Raw genomic sequence first — 18,866 nt, forward strand, 5'->3', positions numbered from 1 at the left:
TTTAAGAATCAGAAGAAGGTGAGTTAGCAGCGATTATTATGGTGATTACTGAGTGGCTCTAATATTTAGAACATGTGAAACTTTGTTTATTATTTGTTTATGTCTTTATACCAAAACTGAGTGGTGAAAACTTTAAAAACAATTAAAATATCAGAAGATAAACTTGTTATGCAGGGTTTCACTATTAAAAGGAGACATACAAATATGATTCTGTTGTTGAAACAGACCAACTATAAATATGTAAAACAAACTACTGGTTTCATCCTTTTGACTGGTTGTTGTTTTTTTCCAGAACCGAGAATTTATCAGTTCATCCAATTACAGAATCAGTTATTTTGTCTTTTCTCCACTTTGATGAACCTCAGACTCCATTATGCACACAAACTACCTACAACACAACCGATTGAAAGCTCTTTGTAGTAAATTAAAGCTAATAAAGTTCACATTTCAGGGCTATACAGTAATTTAAGCCCCGAAACAATTTCCAGACACCATTTAGACAGTTTAATGCTCTAATGTATCTTGATTGTGTTCGCTCTTCCTCTCTCTCCGTCTGAGATGACCAGTTGGTCATTTAGGAAAGCTTTAGGAAAGCTCCCATTAGCTCCCATCTTCTTTTTCTACCTGGCTTCCCCTTCATCTCAATCCTGCTTTTTCCATTTTAAAAATTCAATTTTTTGTGTGATTAACAATTGTCTCGACACCAAATCACTCTGTCATTTAATAATCCCGACTGTAGGCTATAGAGGGGAATTTGCATCAGCGTCTTGAATATCTGTTTAAGGCATGCCGGGGTTTTAATGTCAATCATAACCTTATTAACGTAGAGCTCAGAGCTAGCGAGATCGCCAGGAGTGACAGCAGTTTACATTCGTTAAAGCCCAGGGAAAGCAACGTGTCCGACCTACCGAGGGTGCACATTACCTGCTCAGGCATTCGGCTGCGTGTTTATGAGCTGCAGGGCTCTAATGTCTGATTGTGCATGCCTAATGTTTGAATGTTAAAGTGTCACAGCTGGTTAGCGGGACCGTCACTCTGTCGTTTCATTTTGTTCTGCAGGTGGTGGGAGAGGCAACACAGATAGAGGAAACGTAAGTCGACTCTGGATCAGATGAACTCAGTCATTTATAACAGAAGTGACAGAAAGTAGAAATAAAAGTTTGCAACAGTACAGTAGCTCCTAGCCTGGATAAGAGCAGAAAAGCAAAGCAAATAGTCACAAAACTATGATTAATTATTCATAACATGGCGTAACACAGTGGGGTGTGTATTTGTATACACTGTTTAGCACAGGATACATTCATTGTTTTACTTGTTGGCAAAACTCAGTTGTAAGTTTTATGTAAATGCAGCTTTTCTGTCCTAAGGCCAAAGTCTATAACATACATTTACATACACACAAAGGCTTATATTTCCAAAGTTTATAATGCTTGCTGTTAGTTAATGTAGGTTAAAGTTAGTTAAAATGTGCTAATATCTTCTAATTTTGGCCGAATGTTTAAAAAGAAAAAAGAAACTAAACACAGTTACAGCGATGCTATAATGAGCGTTAAATCAGCCCTCGGTGCAATACTAGACGGTAGTGAGGGGTAGACTTTTATTAATTATGTGAATAGGAGCAGTTTTGAGTGATAGTTTGGATAAGGTCCCAACAGATCATTCAAGGTAATTACTTTGTATTTTAGCAAAATGTGTGTAAAAAGGACTCTTTGTACAGGGATGTCCTTCCTGTTCGCTGCTTCATTGTCAGCTGAAAAGGTTTGTTACCAATAAATGCAAAAGGAGGAAAGTTTATGGTCTCTGCTGCCATAGAAATTGATCAGTATTCATGTAGATAAGACAAAATAGTGTTAAAAGCAGAAGCCCTGAATGCTTCTCCTTTTGTGTATGTTGTTTCTGCACAAACAGCCCTTTTTTGTCACAGGAAATACATTTTTGAGTCTAATTAAAGACTTAAATAGCAATTTATTCTCTCTTGGCTAAAATTAACAACTATAATAATACTGCCAATGTAAATGCTGGATATATGAACATATACTCCAAATACATACATATATACATACAATACAGACCAAAAGTTTGGACACACTTCCCTATTTATTTGGATGAAAAGTCTGGTCTGTACTTTACATACATACCATACATCTGATCAAATATATATATATATATATATATATATATATATATATATATATATATATATATATGTATATATGTATATGTATATGTATATATATATATATATATATATATATATATATATATATATATATATGTATATGTATATGTATATGTATATATATATATATATATATATATATATATATATATATATATATATATATATATATATATATATATATATATATATATGTATATTTATATGCCCTCTGAATATGATAATGTCTTTCCAAAGAGATGGTGCAAGTGCATATTTGCCATCATATTCTGTGTTGCATCACCTCTTTTTTTTAACAGCTCTCTATTAGTTGTACGACAACCAACGTGCACATTTGCTGCATTTCAAAAATGCTGTTTAAAGATTTTATTATCTTATTTTTTAAATTCATAAAGCGTCCAGGACTTTCAGTGGGTAGGTCTGGCCTGCAGGGAGGCAAATTTAAAACCTGGACTTTATCTGCAGTATACATCATAATAACACTGTAGATAAGTCAGAAAACTCAGAAAATCTCAATATGGCCACTTAAAAGAGCTGTTCCCTTCACAGTAGTCTTGATGCTTGTCCAAGAGGATCAAAACAGTAGTTTAGCTGCAGAGCAGGAGTAGTGTGCAGGTGTTTTCTTTGTTTTGAGACCGTGTGCAAGAGATGGCTGGATGGACAGATACTTGCTTTGAAGATCTCATCTCTGGTGCCACCATAAAGTCGTCATTTTTAGAAAACTACTAGATATTTTGACTAAAAGTGTTTCCTATGAAGATAAAATTAAGGTTGGTGAAGTTTTAGATAAGTTTGGTCATACAATTCTCTGGCTTATGATGACGATATTATCTTGTTCTATTTTGGCACAGAAATTCTTTTATTATTAAATTCTATATCTATTTTCTTTTTTTAATGTAACATCCCGTATAACAAGCTGTTAGGTTCAGGCACACGTGTTAATATCAATTTATCCTCCAGCTGCAAAAGCAGTTACTTTCCAATCAGTTCTGTCAGTAACATTCAGCATGTCAAGGCACGAGAACCTTTTTTTGTTCACGTGCTCTTAATCTGAACCTTAATAAGAACCAATAAAATCCAGAGGTGAATACCGGAGGTGTAGTGAGGAATACGAGAGGCCAGAGATTCTGCTTCTTTTATCGCTGACGTGATAAATCTAGAATAACGTTTGTCTTGCTGAAACTACGAAGACCTCTGAAAAATATTCTGTGAGGAACGGTAGTACCATAGTAGGATACAGCCCCATCACGGTACTGTATCCTGTTTCAAAGTCTTTTTTGGTCATTCCTGTCCCAAAATATTTTATTTCAACATTTGACATGTTGCCTTTGCTGACTTTGATGAAGACAAATGTCATTTACAGGTTATTGTAGTCTGATTTTTACATTTTAAACACTGTACCCTCCTTTTAGAAACATTCCAGCTTCCCAAAAGAGATGATTTGAAGATTGTTTTTTCTGTCATAAACAATACTTAAATATTTTCTTATGTTTCAACTGTTGATAAAAAACAAAACAAGTTAGTTACAAACATCCCTTTGGATTTTTTTTTTATACTTTGCCAAACTTAACTAATTAAACTCAGTGATTATTAATGAATAAGGAAAGATGTCCAGAAAATATCAAATGTTTCTTGGTATCAAGTTTCCAAGGAACTCAAAACTATAATCAGCAGCTGAAACCCGACGTGTTTGTTTTGCATTCATGTTTTATTGGAGTTTATGAATGGTAATGTTTTTGTTTGTTTATCCTCAGGATGATGAAGACCCAGGGATGCTCCATGTGGTTCATTTAGGAATGGTTTAACAAATATAACCATCATAAGATTTTATTAATCCCAATGGGAGACTGGAGAAACACAGCGTCTCACTAATAGCAGCCTCCATTCTCACTTTCATCACATCCCAACTGATAACTTCCCAAGAATACTGTATAATCTCTTGACAGATCTAGAAATCTCATTGTGACCACCCACAGATGTAAAACAGTGTGAATATAATTTAAACGCCTTTATTCTTTAGACCTCTGATAGCTGCCCGAGAAATTATTGAACAATAATTCAGTTATTTGAATGTAGTATGAAACAAATGATCCTGAAAAGAAACTATTACACCGGATTCTGCCATTAAAAGCATTACAGCAATATAAATCTGCCATTAATCACCCTGAAAAAATAAATATATCACCACACTGATATTGGGTGTTGCAGGCTCTCTCTGCATGTGTGTTCGTGCTGCGTACATGTGTGTGTTGGCCGAGATTACGGCCGCAGTTTTATTCATGAACAGGAGCCAACCAGCGACTTTAAAGCATCGCGCAGAGCCCCTTTCCTGAACAGCAGCCATAGTCATGTCAGAGCTGTCGACGCGCTGCGCTCACCGACTAATCTGACAGCGCCGCACGAGCCCTAATCCCTCACTGTATCGTAATCTATTTACTTTGCATTCTAAGAGGATTTCCACCAAAAAATATACAAGAAGCAATGCTGGAAATGGACAGAAGATCAGCGAGGATGCTTTTCTGCTCCTTTTTTTGTTGTTGTTGTTGTTTTGATAGCTTTAAAAAAAAAAATCATTGTATGTTTTTCGGGCAGTCAATCCCCTGCGAGAGGGATGGGTGAAAGGAATTACATTTCTGACTGATACTAATACTTCTCTTATGTAAACATCAAAATGTTATATTTCCCCTCTGATGATACAGTCACACTGCAGAGACAGCTCCAGATAAGTGGCATCTGTCGTTGCCTTTAGTGCATCTCTTGACACGTTTATAATTTACAAACCAAGTCTGCATTATCTCCCGATTGTTTGACTTGACAGCTCAAAGAAAAGCTGCAAAATTGCTTAAAAGGCGAACACGGGTTCCTCCCAGCTCCCTGATGCCCTGGACAGTTGCCTTTTTGACATGAAAACAGTGAAATCTCACAGCACAAATGAAATTTCAGAATAAAAACAAAGTACGAGACTCAATGCTCCCCTCAGTTCCCCTTTAAGCAATTATGTTTGCTTTGTGAAATCACAAATGCTTCATTTAAAACATAGCCAGCAGCTTTATTGTTAAACCCCGCCTCAAATCTTTGCCATCCGAGATGACTTGCAGAGATAGGCTTATTAGTGGTATTAACATCCTGCACGGAGTGCTGGAGCTGTGAAACGGCCTTGTTAACATTTTGGAAATGAGTCAAGCCTCCAGCAATTGCTATTATCCAGGTTATCAGCCCCTTTTTTGCTTTTTTTTTATCCCTCTTCTTCTTTTTCTCCTGTGTTACAGCTGTGTGGAGTTTCTGCATAGGCCTTATCACATCTAATGATGGCCCTGATTGGACTGGTGCCGTCTGCCCCGGGGAGGGAGGGAGGGAGCTGGGTGGGTTTGTAGACGTGTTTCTGATCTGCTCAAGTCAAATCCCTAAAACATAAACAGATACGCCAGGACCATTTCAGGCATCAAACAGACACATTCACTAACGAATGGGATGTTTTTGGAAGAATCTAATTCCCTAGGAAAGAGGGGGAATCAAGAGAACCACAATATTCTCTCTATTTAATTCACTGAATGAGTTGCACCTTCATTAAGGATCACACTCGTTCATCAAGAAAAACGTGTTTGTTGCATCTGAAGCCTCCAACATAAAACACCCTTACTTTGTTGATGTAGTGTTTATGTCCTCTTATGTTTCTGGAAAACTGGGAACTTGTGAACTACTTTCATTTGTCATTACTAAATTAATTTGATGCATCAGATTCACATCAACTGATTGCTGTGAGTTAAATGTTGCGTAAACATGCCCAGAGGGCTATTCAGACAGGGAGCACACGCTATCAGCCTGTTCATTTTTGTCTCTGAATGACTTTGTTGCGCAAGCCTACCCATGTGACGTAGCTCCTTCTTCAGATGTCTCTGGGAAACTTTGAATCAATCATAAAAAAATGGTTCATGCCAGCAAAACGTGTGAGATGGATTTGTTTTTATTTCTTGGCAGAAGCAAACAACTGCAATTATCTCTCTGGTTTTTATTATTAAAGGTTACAAACGGGGTGTGATTTTAGATCCCTCTCCCACTTGCTGCCCCCTGCCTTTGCGTACAAAGGGAAATTTGTCAATGAGGAGCAAACTAAATGGAAAAGGAAATGTGGCCCGAGCATCAGACAGCGATCAGTTGTCATGTGGAGACGAGCGCCTCGCTGGGAAACGCTGAAGCCTGCAGGCCAACAAGCCTTCATTAAGCTCTCACAGGTCTGGAGGGGCTGCAGGGAGAAGACAAGTTGGGACGAGGGTCTGCAGCATCCTTTCCAGATGAGATAATACACCCCAAAATACCTTTTTTAATCCATCCCTCTTCACTGACTTAACGGATTTACAATGCGGGAAATGCTGCAGCGAGGATGTCGTCAGAACAGGTCAATCAGAAGTGAAGTTGCTCCGTGGAAACCACAGAAAGCTGCTGCCGCCAGTCCGGTCTTGTCTTCTTCCTATCAGAGGCATCAAGGAAGGAAGGAAGAAGTTCGACTACTGACCTCAGAACAGTCTTCCCTGCTGGAAAAACCTACTGTTAAATAAATGCTCTGCAAGTTTTTATTTAATCATTTAGGAATTTCAGTTGCTAAAGTCATTTATGATTTAATTCCCACCCGTTAGCATGCAGTGGCACTATTCATCAATATACAAGATTAATTCGTTTTTGTGTTTTTAGTTAAGACGAGTTAATCCAATACTTGTGTCCATATGGACATGTTTGGAAAAGTAAAACACCACCAGGGCTTTTGGCTCATTGTTCAATGTGGCCGTATTACGCTCCTTTTTAGTCATTTAATTTGAATCTCTGGTACCTCTAGAGTAGCTTTGCACCCAGCATCACTCCAAAAGCCTCTAATTATTGTTGAAAACAGCTCAGGGCTTTCTGATTGGTTGATTTCCTGGAGGCTTTTCAGTGGGCGTGGTTAATGGTTCATAAACATGCAGTCCTTTTATCATTTTTCCTGCTGACAAACGCTGACAAAATTATAGCTGGACATCTCCGTTTAGTAAATCTGCTCATTTCCTGGTATTTTTAAACAATGGAGATGATATTTCCTCCATTATTTTTCTCTGTATGTCCCTATTAATTCATTAATCATATTAATAATCATTATTATTGCTAATAGGTGTGACAGGTGTATACGCCCGTGTAAACCGGTGTGATGGGTGATGTAGGAGGTCCACTAAAATACCAGTTCAGAAAACGTCAGCAGGCAGGAAATAGACATTAATCATGTTTATGCCAAACTTAGTTTGACTCCATAGTTGCTAAAATCCAGGCCGTCATCCCATGATAATCAATGAAATTGATAAATGATCACTTTTTGTGTAAGGTGCATTGCAAATATTTTTTCTCCTTCCTCTTCCCCAGCATAAGATGAACGCATGAGAATATTGCAAATGCACATAGTTGCTAACCGAGCTGACTTACTTACCACTTGTGGCTCAAACTGAGGATCTTTTAAGCCGTTGAGCAGCAGCGACTCTCAGCTTCAGTCTCTGCAGGGCCGTAACTGGGCCTGGTTCATAAAACTGTCCTCTGTAAACGTCTCACAACCAAAGACACATTTCTAGAGAGACATCTGGGGAACAAGAGCAGAATGCTTTAAGAAGCACTAGAAGATCCACCAGGACTGTTGAAGCTGAATGATTCATGAACACGACCATAGAGGGAAACTCCTCTATTATGTCATAAAGAAGCAACGTTACAAAAAACTAAAAGGAATTGCTCTCAGCACCCGGAAACTGATATTTTGCATATTGTAATATTACAACATATCTTTATCTTGTTTTTTGAGCCTCCAGTCTGAATTAATGTGATCATAATTACATTGCAGATAAGTAAATATATAAATATAAATATGTATGACAATATGAGCACTTAAAATAATTGTTTTGGAATAGTAGTTTTGGGGATTGTCCAAGAAGACCACAAAACGATCAATACCTTTTACAAGCGCAGTGTGCCGGGGTTTTCTTCTTTTGAATGACCACCTTATAGCCCCACTATGAAGTTGACATTTTGGAAACTATTAGATGGATTCCGGTGGCATTTACGTCATGTTTCATATGATGATAAACATTGGTGATGTTTCTAGATCAGTTTTGTTCATCCAATCCTTTTAACTTATGTCAAGGATGGTATCTTGTACTTCTTTACCACAGAAAACTTTCTTTTTCCTTTTTTATTCTATATCTATTGCTAACTTTTTAGTTGTCTTGTGACATTTAGGCTCTAAATCTTTCTTATGTTTAGGAAGACATTTCAGTTTGGGTGAAGATGAATGTTTAAAGACTCCTTTACTCTGCGTCAAGCATCTCCCTCATTTTCTTGGTTACCATGGTGATTTGACAGCGACGTTTGGCCGTGAACATTGAGGGAGTTTTTGCTGAAGTCCACTGGACTAATCCAGACCGAGTTCCTCTATGTGGCGTGTTGGGAGCACAAGCTGCAGAAGATGTACCATTTGGAAACGGCTAATCAGCTGCAAGTTCTGGCCAACGAAGTGACCGGTCTGCCAGACGTCAGGGCGGCGGGGGCGGGGGTGAATAAATCTGCCAGCACAAATGTGGATCAGGTAAATGGTGCACTCCTGTAATTCCACCCATCCGAAGAAAAGGAGCTGCTAAACTGTGCGACGGCCAGACGGTCTGCACTCGTTGTGTCATCTTCTCAAATGCACACGGCATCAAAACCCTGCGAGGAATGTCCACCACGCTGCCGTAGGTGTGTCCACACTCATCACACTCCACTCTGGATGACTGACTCCAGGGACTGTCAGTGGCTTCACTGAACACCTCCAAATCACAGAATAGACCGAGAACAAAAAAAATCTGCAGGTTCCAGTTTCGTGAGCTCAGACTCGGTCGACAAACCGAGATGCAGGAGGAAAAGTGAGGAAACTGAAGCCTCGCCTGACAAAGCAGGGAAACCTGAGACGGTGGCCCGGCTACACCCACGTCGCTGTACAGTTGACCCTGGATTAACCTCGCAGGTAAATATAATCCCTCCCCTGTATCAGCCTCTCGCTGCTCATCCCAGCCCATGAACATACCAGGATGCCAAGGCCTAGCGGCTGCAGACGGCCAATGACAGATCAGCGCCGTGTTTGCTTTTTCTGGTCCTGCATAGAAATTGAAGAAAACAATCCCTCCATGCAGGCTGCTATCACCGCATCGGCCCGGTCTTTCGAGTCTCTCTGTGTCTCGCACTCGGCCTGACTCATCGAGGCCCGTGAGCCCAACGCTGGAGGATCGTTCCGGTTTCCGTCTTTATCTCTCTCCCCGAGATACAAATCACGAGCACTCATGCAAAAACAGTCCAGCGCCGTTCCAGTTCATTTCCTGGACAAAGTGTGAACAAAAAGTCAACAGTTTCCAGTCCACCCACATTTATGCCCCTTCACCGGAGCAGCCCGCGGGCCAAGAGGTCAAACGGCTGGCGGCAGGTGACGCGATGCAATCGATCGTGTTATTGAACAGAGATTGAAGGTATTAGACCCTCAGCTCGGGTTGAAACGCAGCTGGTTCAAATAACTTTCCACGTCTCCGTGGATTCAGCCACAGGGAGTTTTTAAGATTTTGTTTTTCACTCATTGAGCTTATTTGGTTTGAAAATATTTTCAGCAACATTTTAGAGGCTCATTAACTTGTAAAATCCTGAATATTAGTTGCTTTAAAAAAGTATGTGTCCTAAAAGCCCAGCAGCAGAACAGTTTTTACCCTGTTTACATAATATTTGTAAGCAGAAGTGAAACATATTGATGTGATCAGCTGCGTCGCTCATTAACCTTTCTGGGGGGGTTTTGTTCTGGCTGCTTCTCCGAACCTCGTTACAGTTCAGATCAGGTCACGTTTGGAGACACTTTGCTATCAACATAATTGGCTTTTCTGCTTTTGTTCTCAGCCTTTTAATGACAACGTCAGATATCTGAGACAAATGCAATGTCATGTCAGAGGAGTTGCAGGATTTTGTGCTTTTGTCATTTTATTTTTTTTAAATCTTGCACATTTTCAGATGCATTATTTTTTTTAATAGTATACACATAAAGGGGTGTTTTTTTTCTAATATGTGATGTTTACATTTGTGTCAGATATTTAAAGTTCAGAGGACACAAATCAGAATTAGTAAACTGACTACGACAGCATTATAATCTGAAGAAAACAGCATTTATGTTTAAACTAAACATAATTATTTACTGTCATGTGATCATCTGATAATAGTTTTTTTCTCTCTTAAAATTAAAATGACTTTAAATTTGACTTTTGTGTTTTTTTCATGCTCATCATCAAATAAAATATGAAATCTGTTCAATGAAGATTAGGGAATCATCTTAATTTTATGCCCACGTTTATATTAAACTGAATCCCAAAACTCTGCTGATCAAAGAAGGTGAATTAAGGAAATATCCTGAGGATTTCTTCACGGAGTAAGTTCGGAGACAAATGTTTACTTGATGTAAAAAAAAGGAGAGTGATGAAGATAAAATTATCTAAATTTGCGCACTTAATCTCAGACATTGTGATATTTGTATAATTTTGCAGCTGTAAACTATTCCGTCTGCTCTTGCGTCTCATTTCTGCGCCGCTTTCCTCCCACCACTCAGTGAAGAGAATTAAAATACAGTTGCAGGAATATATAATGCTTGAAGGCCGCATCATCTCATTGATCCCTTTGTCCAATACCCAGGATTATTTCCTTTACCTCGACTTTCTCTACTTTGCAGTTTTAATTATCCATATATATTTGGACTGTTCGTCCGTGCATCCTGCAGAAACCCTCTCTGCTGCTGCAGCTGACGGACCTGTGGCTCAGTCTCTCACCGACTCCTCAAACAAGCCAAAAGATTGGCCGCAAATGTTTGTTTGATGCAAATCCGACCAGATCCGCCGCTGTCGGCGGACACTCGCTGCGCTGTTTGCGCGTCTTGGCGCAAACATGTTTAATGTCCTATTCGGCCGATATTTATTCAGCTGCTGCGGGAATTCATTTACATAAACAGAAGGACAACACGGAGCTGCTGCAGCTGAAACTGCACGCAGGGACGACACGTATTGATCACCGTGAGGGGATTGGCTTTTACATCCTCCCCCTTTACAATTAACACAATCCAAGTTGTGACCGTTAATTTGACGGGTTTTAAGAGATTTTCAGAAGCAGAAGAATAAATTATGAGGTTTAAAAAAAAAAAAAGAAAAGTGATTTTTTTCCCCCCCCCAGATTTTATATTTTGCCCGCAGCAAAACCCTACAACCTCTAAGTAAATAAATTAGTAGGCTAAATGAAACAAATTCCCGACTTTAAAGAAATGCATTTCTAAAACTATTTTAAGCTTTACCTCAATAGTGGTTAATAAAGCTGAACCACGATCAAACTTTCCTCTTATTTTTAAAGTTGAATCTGCAGATTTGACTCGTTTCCTCCAGTTTTAGGAGTATCGGGGCGTTTGGGGCGTTTAGTGGGACATAAAAGAAGTTTCAAGAGTCTATTTGGACATTTTTATTCACAAGTTGATTAAACATGATACTAGTCAGCACATGAGAGCATTGAATTGATTAAATGGGCCTCTCAAGCTACTGGGTGACAGAAAGTTGAAGCTGAAAGTTAAAAAGAAAAAAAAAAGAAAGAAAGCTCCTAATTAAGAAAAAAGATATTGCTCACAAATAGGTAGGGAACATGCATCAGGGGCAGAAATTGGTATAAATCTTCAGCTTTTATTTCCCTCATCTGCTCTCGGTGCCGCCTCGCGCACGCTCGTCCAAAAAAACAAAAATCACATGAAAAACTGGCGCGATTTTTGTTTTCCTATTTTTTTTTCTCCCCCCTGAACTTCCCCTCGCTTTCATAATGCGTTCATGCTCGCAGGCACAAACGCATTAAACACTCACACAGACACACACTTACATCTGACCCCCTAACCTGGCCCCACCTACGTAATTACCGCATCAGAGGCGGTGAAATTCCTGCAGGTTATTTTGGAGAAACCAACTCAGGGCGCAGGAGTAATTATCACGCCATTACAGCGCTGCATTCAATTACGGCTCGATCAAATGACTCCCGGCTCAATACATTTAACGCTGCAGTCTCCATATATATATATATATATATATATATATATATATATATATATATATATAAACACTTTACCTCCCTAAAGCAAGAGGAGAAGCGCATATTCCAGTTTAATGCAGAGACAGAGAGGATTAGACGGCTGCGCTCTAAAATGGAAATGAAGGCCTACATGCGCTCACCGCTTGTTTTAATTATGGGCTAATTTGCATTTACCCTGCTATAATTAGAGTAAAACAACATTAACAAGCTTCTAAATAAAAGTGTGACTAGTTCAAATAAGAGAAAAAAAAGCTTGGGTTTGTAATTTGGTATGGTACATACAATAAAAAATAAAAAAGGAATAAAATAAATGAGAGCTCGAGTCCCTGTCAAGACAGAGTCCACGGTGGAAAATAAATTTGACTTAAGGGTCTTTATTGGATGAACATGTATGTAATGGTGGTCGCCTTAAAGATACATTCAACATCTCACTGTCATTTTGGAGCTATAAATCCACAATTTCCTCTCCAAAGAATTTTTTTTTCTTTTTTAAATGCGTTGACTTCAAGATCGAGCCAAGTGCTGCGTTTCAAACATGTCCATAATCACGACAATGCCCAAGACAGGAGGTTTGGTTGGAAAGAGACTAGAATAATAGCTGGATCCTGGACAGACGCCCAGAACAACCACTCTGCATCTATATTTTAAACTTTTCCAAGACATCTCAAAATAGCCCAAACATTTTTTTTTCTGAGTAAAATAATGTGTTTTTTTTTTTTGTTTTCATGTGAACTTTATGGCCAATTTGTTCTCTTTGGAATATTTGAAAAGATTTACATACACAGTCTCTTTTTTTTTTCCTCTCCCAAAAATGGTAATAAACAATTTCAAATTTTGCAAAAAACACCAACTAAACATGGTCACTGTAACTGACCCAAATATATATTTACATCTTTCAGCTCCTCGACGCAGCTGACTAAAAATCTCTGTCATCCTAAAATAACAAATTTCAGAAATAAAAACTGTACAGGACTCGATTGGGTTGGAGGTAAAAAGGGCACTGCAGGCATGCAGCTCCTGTCGGTGCACCAGAGGGAAAAATATTCCTCCCATCCAGAGAGCTGGTGGTCGAAGGAGTTTGCTTGAAATTAGTTTTTGTCATTTCTGGAAAAAAAAATAAAATAAAAATCAGTTTTTGTTGAGCTCCTCCAAGCAGGGGCCGTCTTATAAAGCCCCTCTTATGTGTGGAAACGGCTCCTGATGCTTCACGGGACGAAGATTCATTTTTTGATTTTTTTTTCTTTTTGTTATAATTTATTTTTCATTATTTAAGACAAGTAGGATGAAGGAGGGGTGAGGGTGGGGAGGTAGGGGGGCAGTCTGCTGTGGATTCCTGCTGCTATCGTGTTATGGTTCATAAACTCTTTTCATCTTTAAAAACAAGCAAAATAAAAGAACAAGGAGCAGGCAAGCCGGGAGGGGAGGGAAGGGGCAAAAAAAAAAAAAGAGAAAGAAAGAAAAAGGAAAAAAAAAAAAAAAAAAAGGCCGATCACAAGACTTGAAACCTCCAGGAGGCCTGGTCTTTGTAGTCCAAGCAGTCTGTGGCGTTAAAGTTGAGCTTCCACGAGGAGGCTGCAGTCTGCTCTTTGTAATCCAGGCAGTCGGAGGAGTTGAAGGCCAGGCCGGAGCCGCCGTAGGCCTGGTGGTGGTGGTGGTGGTGGTGGCCCGACGACTGGCTGATGTGGTGGTGCGGGTGTCCCGACATGGACGAGGCCGTCATGGGGCTGAGCTGGTGGGGGTGGTGGTGGGAGTGCATGGGGGCCAGGTAGGAGCCGCAGTCCACGCTGCTGAAGTAGGAGCTGGAGGGCCCGGGGTAGCCCTGGCCGTAGCCCGCCGTCTGGTTGTAGGACATGGGGTAGGAGGTGGCGGCGGCCGCCGGGCCCGACATGGAGCGCTGCATGCACGAGGCGTTGGACGGCGGGCCCGGCTCGGGCAGCGGGGCCACGGCGGCGGCCGGGGCGTTTCCGGGGGAGATGGCCGGGCTCCAGATGGAGGACACGGTGCTGATGGAGGTAGAGGTGCTGCTCAGGGCCGCGGCGCCCGCGTGGTTGTTGTTGGACGAGGAGGACGAGGACGAGCCGGTGCTGGAGACGGCCGGAGGCGTGAACTGGCCGCTGCTCTCCGAGCCCGTGCTCTCCCGGGCCGGGGACGACTTCTTCTTGGGCGGCCGGGCCTTGGCGCTGCTGCCGCTCTGCTGCTGCTGGCGACACTTGGCCCTCCGGTTCTTGAACCACACCTGCAAGCACACACAGCAGGCGCGAGTCACAAACCAGCCACCGCCACAGCGTTTCAGGGGGAAATAAATAAATAAGAGAAGCTCCCAGGCCATGCTGAGAGTACATTATGGAGGAAAATTGAGGGTTATTATCCATCAAGGTTCATTTCCACCCCGGCCCCTTGGCTTGGATCAGCCAGGAGTCTCATTTCATACCTGGTAGACGGCTCTAAGATAACAGGCTATTGGGTTTCACCACACAGTAGGGTAACTCTAGAGCACTGAGAGGGTAGGATCGTGTAGAGCACTTTGTTTCACGCACACACACTCTGGAAATAACTCAAACTGTGACCGAGGCCTTCCTAGGGATCCCCTTTTATATCTTTTAAGCAAATGTTGCTGCACACTGAAATGTTTGCGGAGGAAACCATCTTCTCCTCTTTCATTGATCCCATCATTCAAATTCAATTACAAACCTCAGATCAATCATAGGCTATCCAACTATAAAAAAGACCATTCAATCAAACGTAACATGCAGTTTAATCTTTTAAATGAAATAAAGTGCAAAGGAAGAAGGTCGATTTTACCAAACTGAGCTAAACACAAACTAAAAAAGGAGATTTTATAAAGTCACCACAGGATTTGAATGCTACAATCCACCTACTGCTTTGACTGTGGTTCCAGTTATTTTCCCAGTAACTAAAACAAACCAGCGGATTTTATTATTCATCTTATCTTAAACACTTATTCAGCCAATTAAACTAAACTAGTCCAGGGAAGACCCTCAGTTTGCCTCAAATTGTTTAATCATTGCTTCTTTTTAAATATGAAGCCTTTAAAATATACATTTAGCCTTCATGAAACCACCTGATTATGAACATGCTTGAATATATAACATCTAAGTATTTATTTAAACAATATGGAAATACATTTCTGAGCCTAAATTAAAAAATATTAATACAAAAACAACCTTTGAAATAAATACCTGCTTGAAGTAGTAAATAATTTTTTATGGTGAAAAGCTAAGAGGTGGCAAAAACTGAGCTTTTCTTTGGATAACATTGTGGCCTGTATAGTTTCCAGTGGCGGCAGAGCCTCTGTTCTCAGGGTCGGGGGTTCGAGTCCTACCTGCACCCGGGACTCCGGCAGGTTGATCTTCAGCGCCACCTCCTCCCGCATGAAGATGTCCGGGTAGCGCGTCTTGGCGAACAACGCCTCCAGCACGTCGAGCTGCGAGCGCGTAAAGGTGGTCCGCTCCCGCCGCTGTTTCCGGGGGGTCGCTGCGGGACACACGGAGCAGACACGGGGGTAAATACGGGGGCAAACACAGGGGGAAACACCGGGGCAAACACCGGGGCAAACGGCCGGTAACAGCGAGCTAAACCCGCTGGACTCGGGAATCTGCCCCGGTGACGCGTCTCTGTCTCTGGTCAAGTGCGCTCCACTCCGCTCCGCGATGCGCCATGAGACCCGAAAACAGAAACCTACATCTATTCAGCCCCAAATAAACTGATCCCACCAAGGACAAATTAAAAAAAATAAATAAAAAACTAAAACTTTCAGTTGTTGTTTATTAAATGTTAACGTGCACGCCGCGGCCCCATCACAATAATGACAGTAATACTTTGACCTTCTGTTTGGGTGCAGGTGCCCTTCTTTCCCATGTGCATTAATCTTTAAAAGATGTGTATTTACGTGCGTGTGCATGCATTGGTGTGTGTGTGTGTGTGTGTGTGTGGGCTCGTACCCGGGTAGCCCACCGAGGGGTGCAGCAGGTCCATGGCAGCGCCGCTCAGCCCCAGGCCGTTGACGCCGTAGGGGGGCTGTTTGAGGTAGGACATCATGCTACAGGCGGTCACTGCTCCTCCCAGCTCAGGCCAGCGGTTCGGTTTCCCCCGATGCTGCAGCTTGACGGAACAGCGGACCGATCCAACACACTGGGCACAGAGAGGACACGTTAACACGGACCACAGCAAGCGAGCTGCGCTTTGCGCAAAGATTGCCTTAAATGGGCCAGAATTGTTACTGGTTTAATTATCAAAACTTAGTTTGGGTTAATGTCACAGCAATTAGGTCTGGGGTTTAATATTGATGCCACGTTAGTCAAGAAAACACGGAGGCCCCAATAAGATCAGGATCATTTATGCGTCAACTCTGGACTTTATATCAGAGTTGCACATATCCCCCTCGGATTTGAAAAGATAACAGAGCAGACGGCTGCTGGAAATCTGAATTAAAATCAGGAGAGAGATGAACAATTATTCATTTATGAATAGTTCTTTTATTTTAAACCTGACAGTTTGGCACCAAGAAAACTACGTGGGAATTTGACTTCAGCCAAACGGCCTTTACACTCGTTTGTAGTTTTAAAGAAATGTTACACAATTTACCTGACTGATAAGCGCCTTATATCTTAGGAATAGACTGCAGTAATTATTACATCTGCACGCTCTTTTTCCAACCTAAATATTTGTTATTTTAAGCTAAATGTTCTTATAACTAATTTAAATAATGTTTGAGTTGCGCATTGCTGCAAATGTGAGCATGCCCAGGTGTGTAAAAATAAAAGAGAACATTTATATTTATCTAAACTTGAGATACTTTAAACAATAAATAAAACTAAAACATTTTAAATTTAGTCTTATTTAATTATTGACTTTTAATCCAGTTGAAGCAAACTTCTGAATAAAAGAGTGTGTTTGGTGTGTATTGGCCTGCTCTCCTTATCTCTCTCTCTCTCACACACACACACACACACACACACACACACACACACACATACACGTAAAAAGATGGATTATAAATGTGGTTTGATAATCTATAAAAATCACAGCTGAAGTCTTTCTGTAGCGGGGATCTGTTTGTTTCGGGTCGTCGCACTTTGTGTCCGTCCTGACAGAACCGGGATCCCCGCGGATCCGCGGCTCGGTTTAATCCACACAGGGAAGCGTTTTGTCCGGACATCCAGCCTCGGCTGCGCTGTTTTATTTTACTTTAACAATGGCAGCATCTGGAGCCTTTTATTTATTCATCTCAAAAGAAATCCAACCTTTTATTTCAAAGCTACAAAAAGGAACAATTTAAAACAAATACGCATTTATCATTTGTGGTTTGGAAGAAAAAAAAAATCACTGTGCATTATTTAAAGAAAAATACTGTTTAATATTTTTTTAATTTTCTGTTTTATTCTCTGAATAAAGATTCAGTTCAAAAGGTAAAATAAGTCCATCTGAATGTTCAGCAGCGCTTAAATAACACTCATGCGCATTTACGCACATAAACAATCTGTTATAGCTGCTCATAAAATGTGATTTGTCCCTCCTCGTCGCTGAAGGAGCCAAACTCGCAGCCCTGAACTGTGAAGAGCGAGAATTAAATTAGGGACGTTATTCCAACAATGAGCTCCTAACTGGCAGAACCAAAACCCCAACTAACCCGACGTGTATGCGCAGCTCCTGAAAGCGCATTTGCAGCTCTGCCAGGCCGGAGTGAAAAGGCGAGATCTCGGTGCAAATGAACTCAATTAGAATATAGATTAGACCTCCGGGGAGAGAGCGTTTCAGAAGGGCTCTTATCAGCAAAATAAATTAACAAAAACCAAAACACGCCTCTCCAATTATCTACTAAGTGGTTCAAACGCTTTAATGGCCAATTGCTCTCAATAAAAACTTTCAGGGAGGAATTAGAATAGAAATATGAAAATTATCTACTCCTGGAGGAAGTTCAATTTATTCGTTTTCAAGCCCAAGTCCTCCACACTGCGGATTAATTGATATCTCCGCAGACATTTCACACGAAAGTGCACGGGCGAAAATTAAAATCAAGGCGGATGTTCACAGGGAAAGACCTTTTAGACGTCCAGGAAACTTTACTTTTCTTTTGCGCTTCCACCTGAGTCTCTGTTTTTGGAGGTTTGAGACGCGAAAGTGCGTAAAAGCAACGAAGACGCGTGAAATGAGTGAGAGAGAAGTGCAGGAACTTTACCTTGGGGTTTCTCCTTCTCTCCTTCCGAGCCCACGGAGCACAAGAAGCGAGTAAAAAAAATTATCCAGCAGCAGGAAGTGTGCAGGGCAACCAAAGAGTCTCAACAAGCGGCGGCACCGGGCAGCACCACGGGCAGGTCAGCGCGTCCTCGCTGCGGCTCCGGCCGTTTTTACAGCCAAACAAATCAAACTCATTTGCTTTCAGGGGGCTGTCGTCGTCTGTCAGACTGTTAAGGTGATTTCTAATGGAGACGGATGGAGATTGATCACCTTCTCTCCGCCCCGCGCCTCTATGAGCGGAGGATCACCTGCGGATCCGCCTCCCACAGCCAATGGCGGCGCGTCGGCGGGCTGACGGACGGGG

At 41.1% G+C, this 18,866-nt stretch overlaps 2 protein-coding genes across 2 annotated transcripts in view; one reads left to right on the top strand and one right to left on the bottom strand.

The window, feature by feature from the left end:
• The window catches only part of wdpcp (WD repeat containing planar cell polarity effector), an 87,679-nt gene extending 83,045 nt beyond the window's left edge, over positions 1-4,634 (top strand). Inside the window, exons 18-19 of the mRNA XM_061745002.1 lie at positions 1,060-1,091; positions 3,934-4,634. Coding sequence (XP_061600986.1) covers positions 1,060-1,091; positions 3,934-3,984 — 83 coding nt within the window. The 3' untranslated portion in view covers positions 3,985-4,634. The remainder of the gene's footprint in view (positions 1-1,059; positions 1,092-3,933) is intronic.
• Positions 4,635-12,303: 7,669 nt separating this feature from the next.
• Positions 12,304-18,724, bottom strand: otx1 (orthodenticle homeobox 1). Its single transcript, XM_061744832.1, has 4 exons — positions 18,504-18,724; positions 16,267-16,456; positions 15,648-15,799; positions 12,304-14,540 (listed from the first exon to the last, which is right to left on the bottom strand). Exons 2-4 carry the CDS (start codon positions 16,361-16,363, stop codon positions 13,794-13,796), a joined length of 996 nt encoding a protein of 331 aa, XP_061600816.1. The 5' UTR covers positions 16,364-16,456; positions 18,504-18,724; the 3' UTR covers positions 12,304-13,793.
• Between the last annotated feature and the right edge of the window lie 142 nt (positions 18,725-18,866).

Source organism: Cololabis saira, chromosome 17, assembly GCF_033807715.1.
Source record: "Cololabis saira isolate AMF1-May2022 chromosome 17, fColSai1.1, whole genome shotgun sequence".
Taxonomy (NCBI): domain Eukaryota; kingdom Metazoa; phylum Chordata; class Actinopteri; order Beloniformes; family Belonidae; genus Cololabis; species Cololabis saira.

What these genes read in the sequence shown, in the direction of transcription:
- otx1 (XM_061744832.1), bottom strand. Translation starts at nt 16,363, where the DNA reads ATGATGTCCTACCTCAAACAGCCCCCCTACGGCGTCAACGGCCTGGGG. An exon ending in CCCCTCGGTGGGCTACCCGG is followed by an intron (nt 15,800 to 16,266) that starts GTACGAGCCCAC and finishes TGTGTCCCGCAG; the next exon opens with CGACCCCCCGGAAACAGCGG. An exon ending in TGCCGGAGTCCCGGGTGCAG is followed by an intron (nt 14,541 to 15,647) that starts GTAGGACTCGAA and finishes GTGTGCTTGCAG; the next exon opens with GTGTGGTTCAAGAACCGGAG.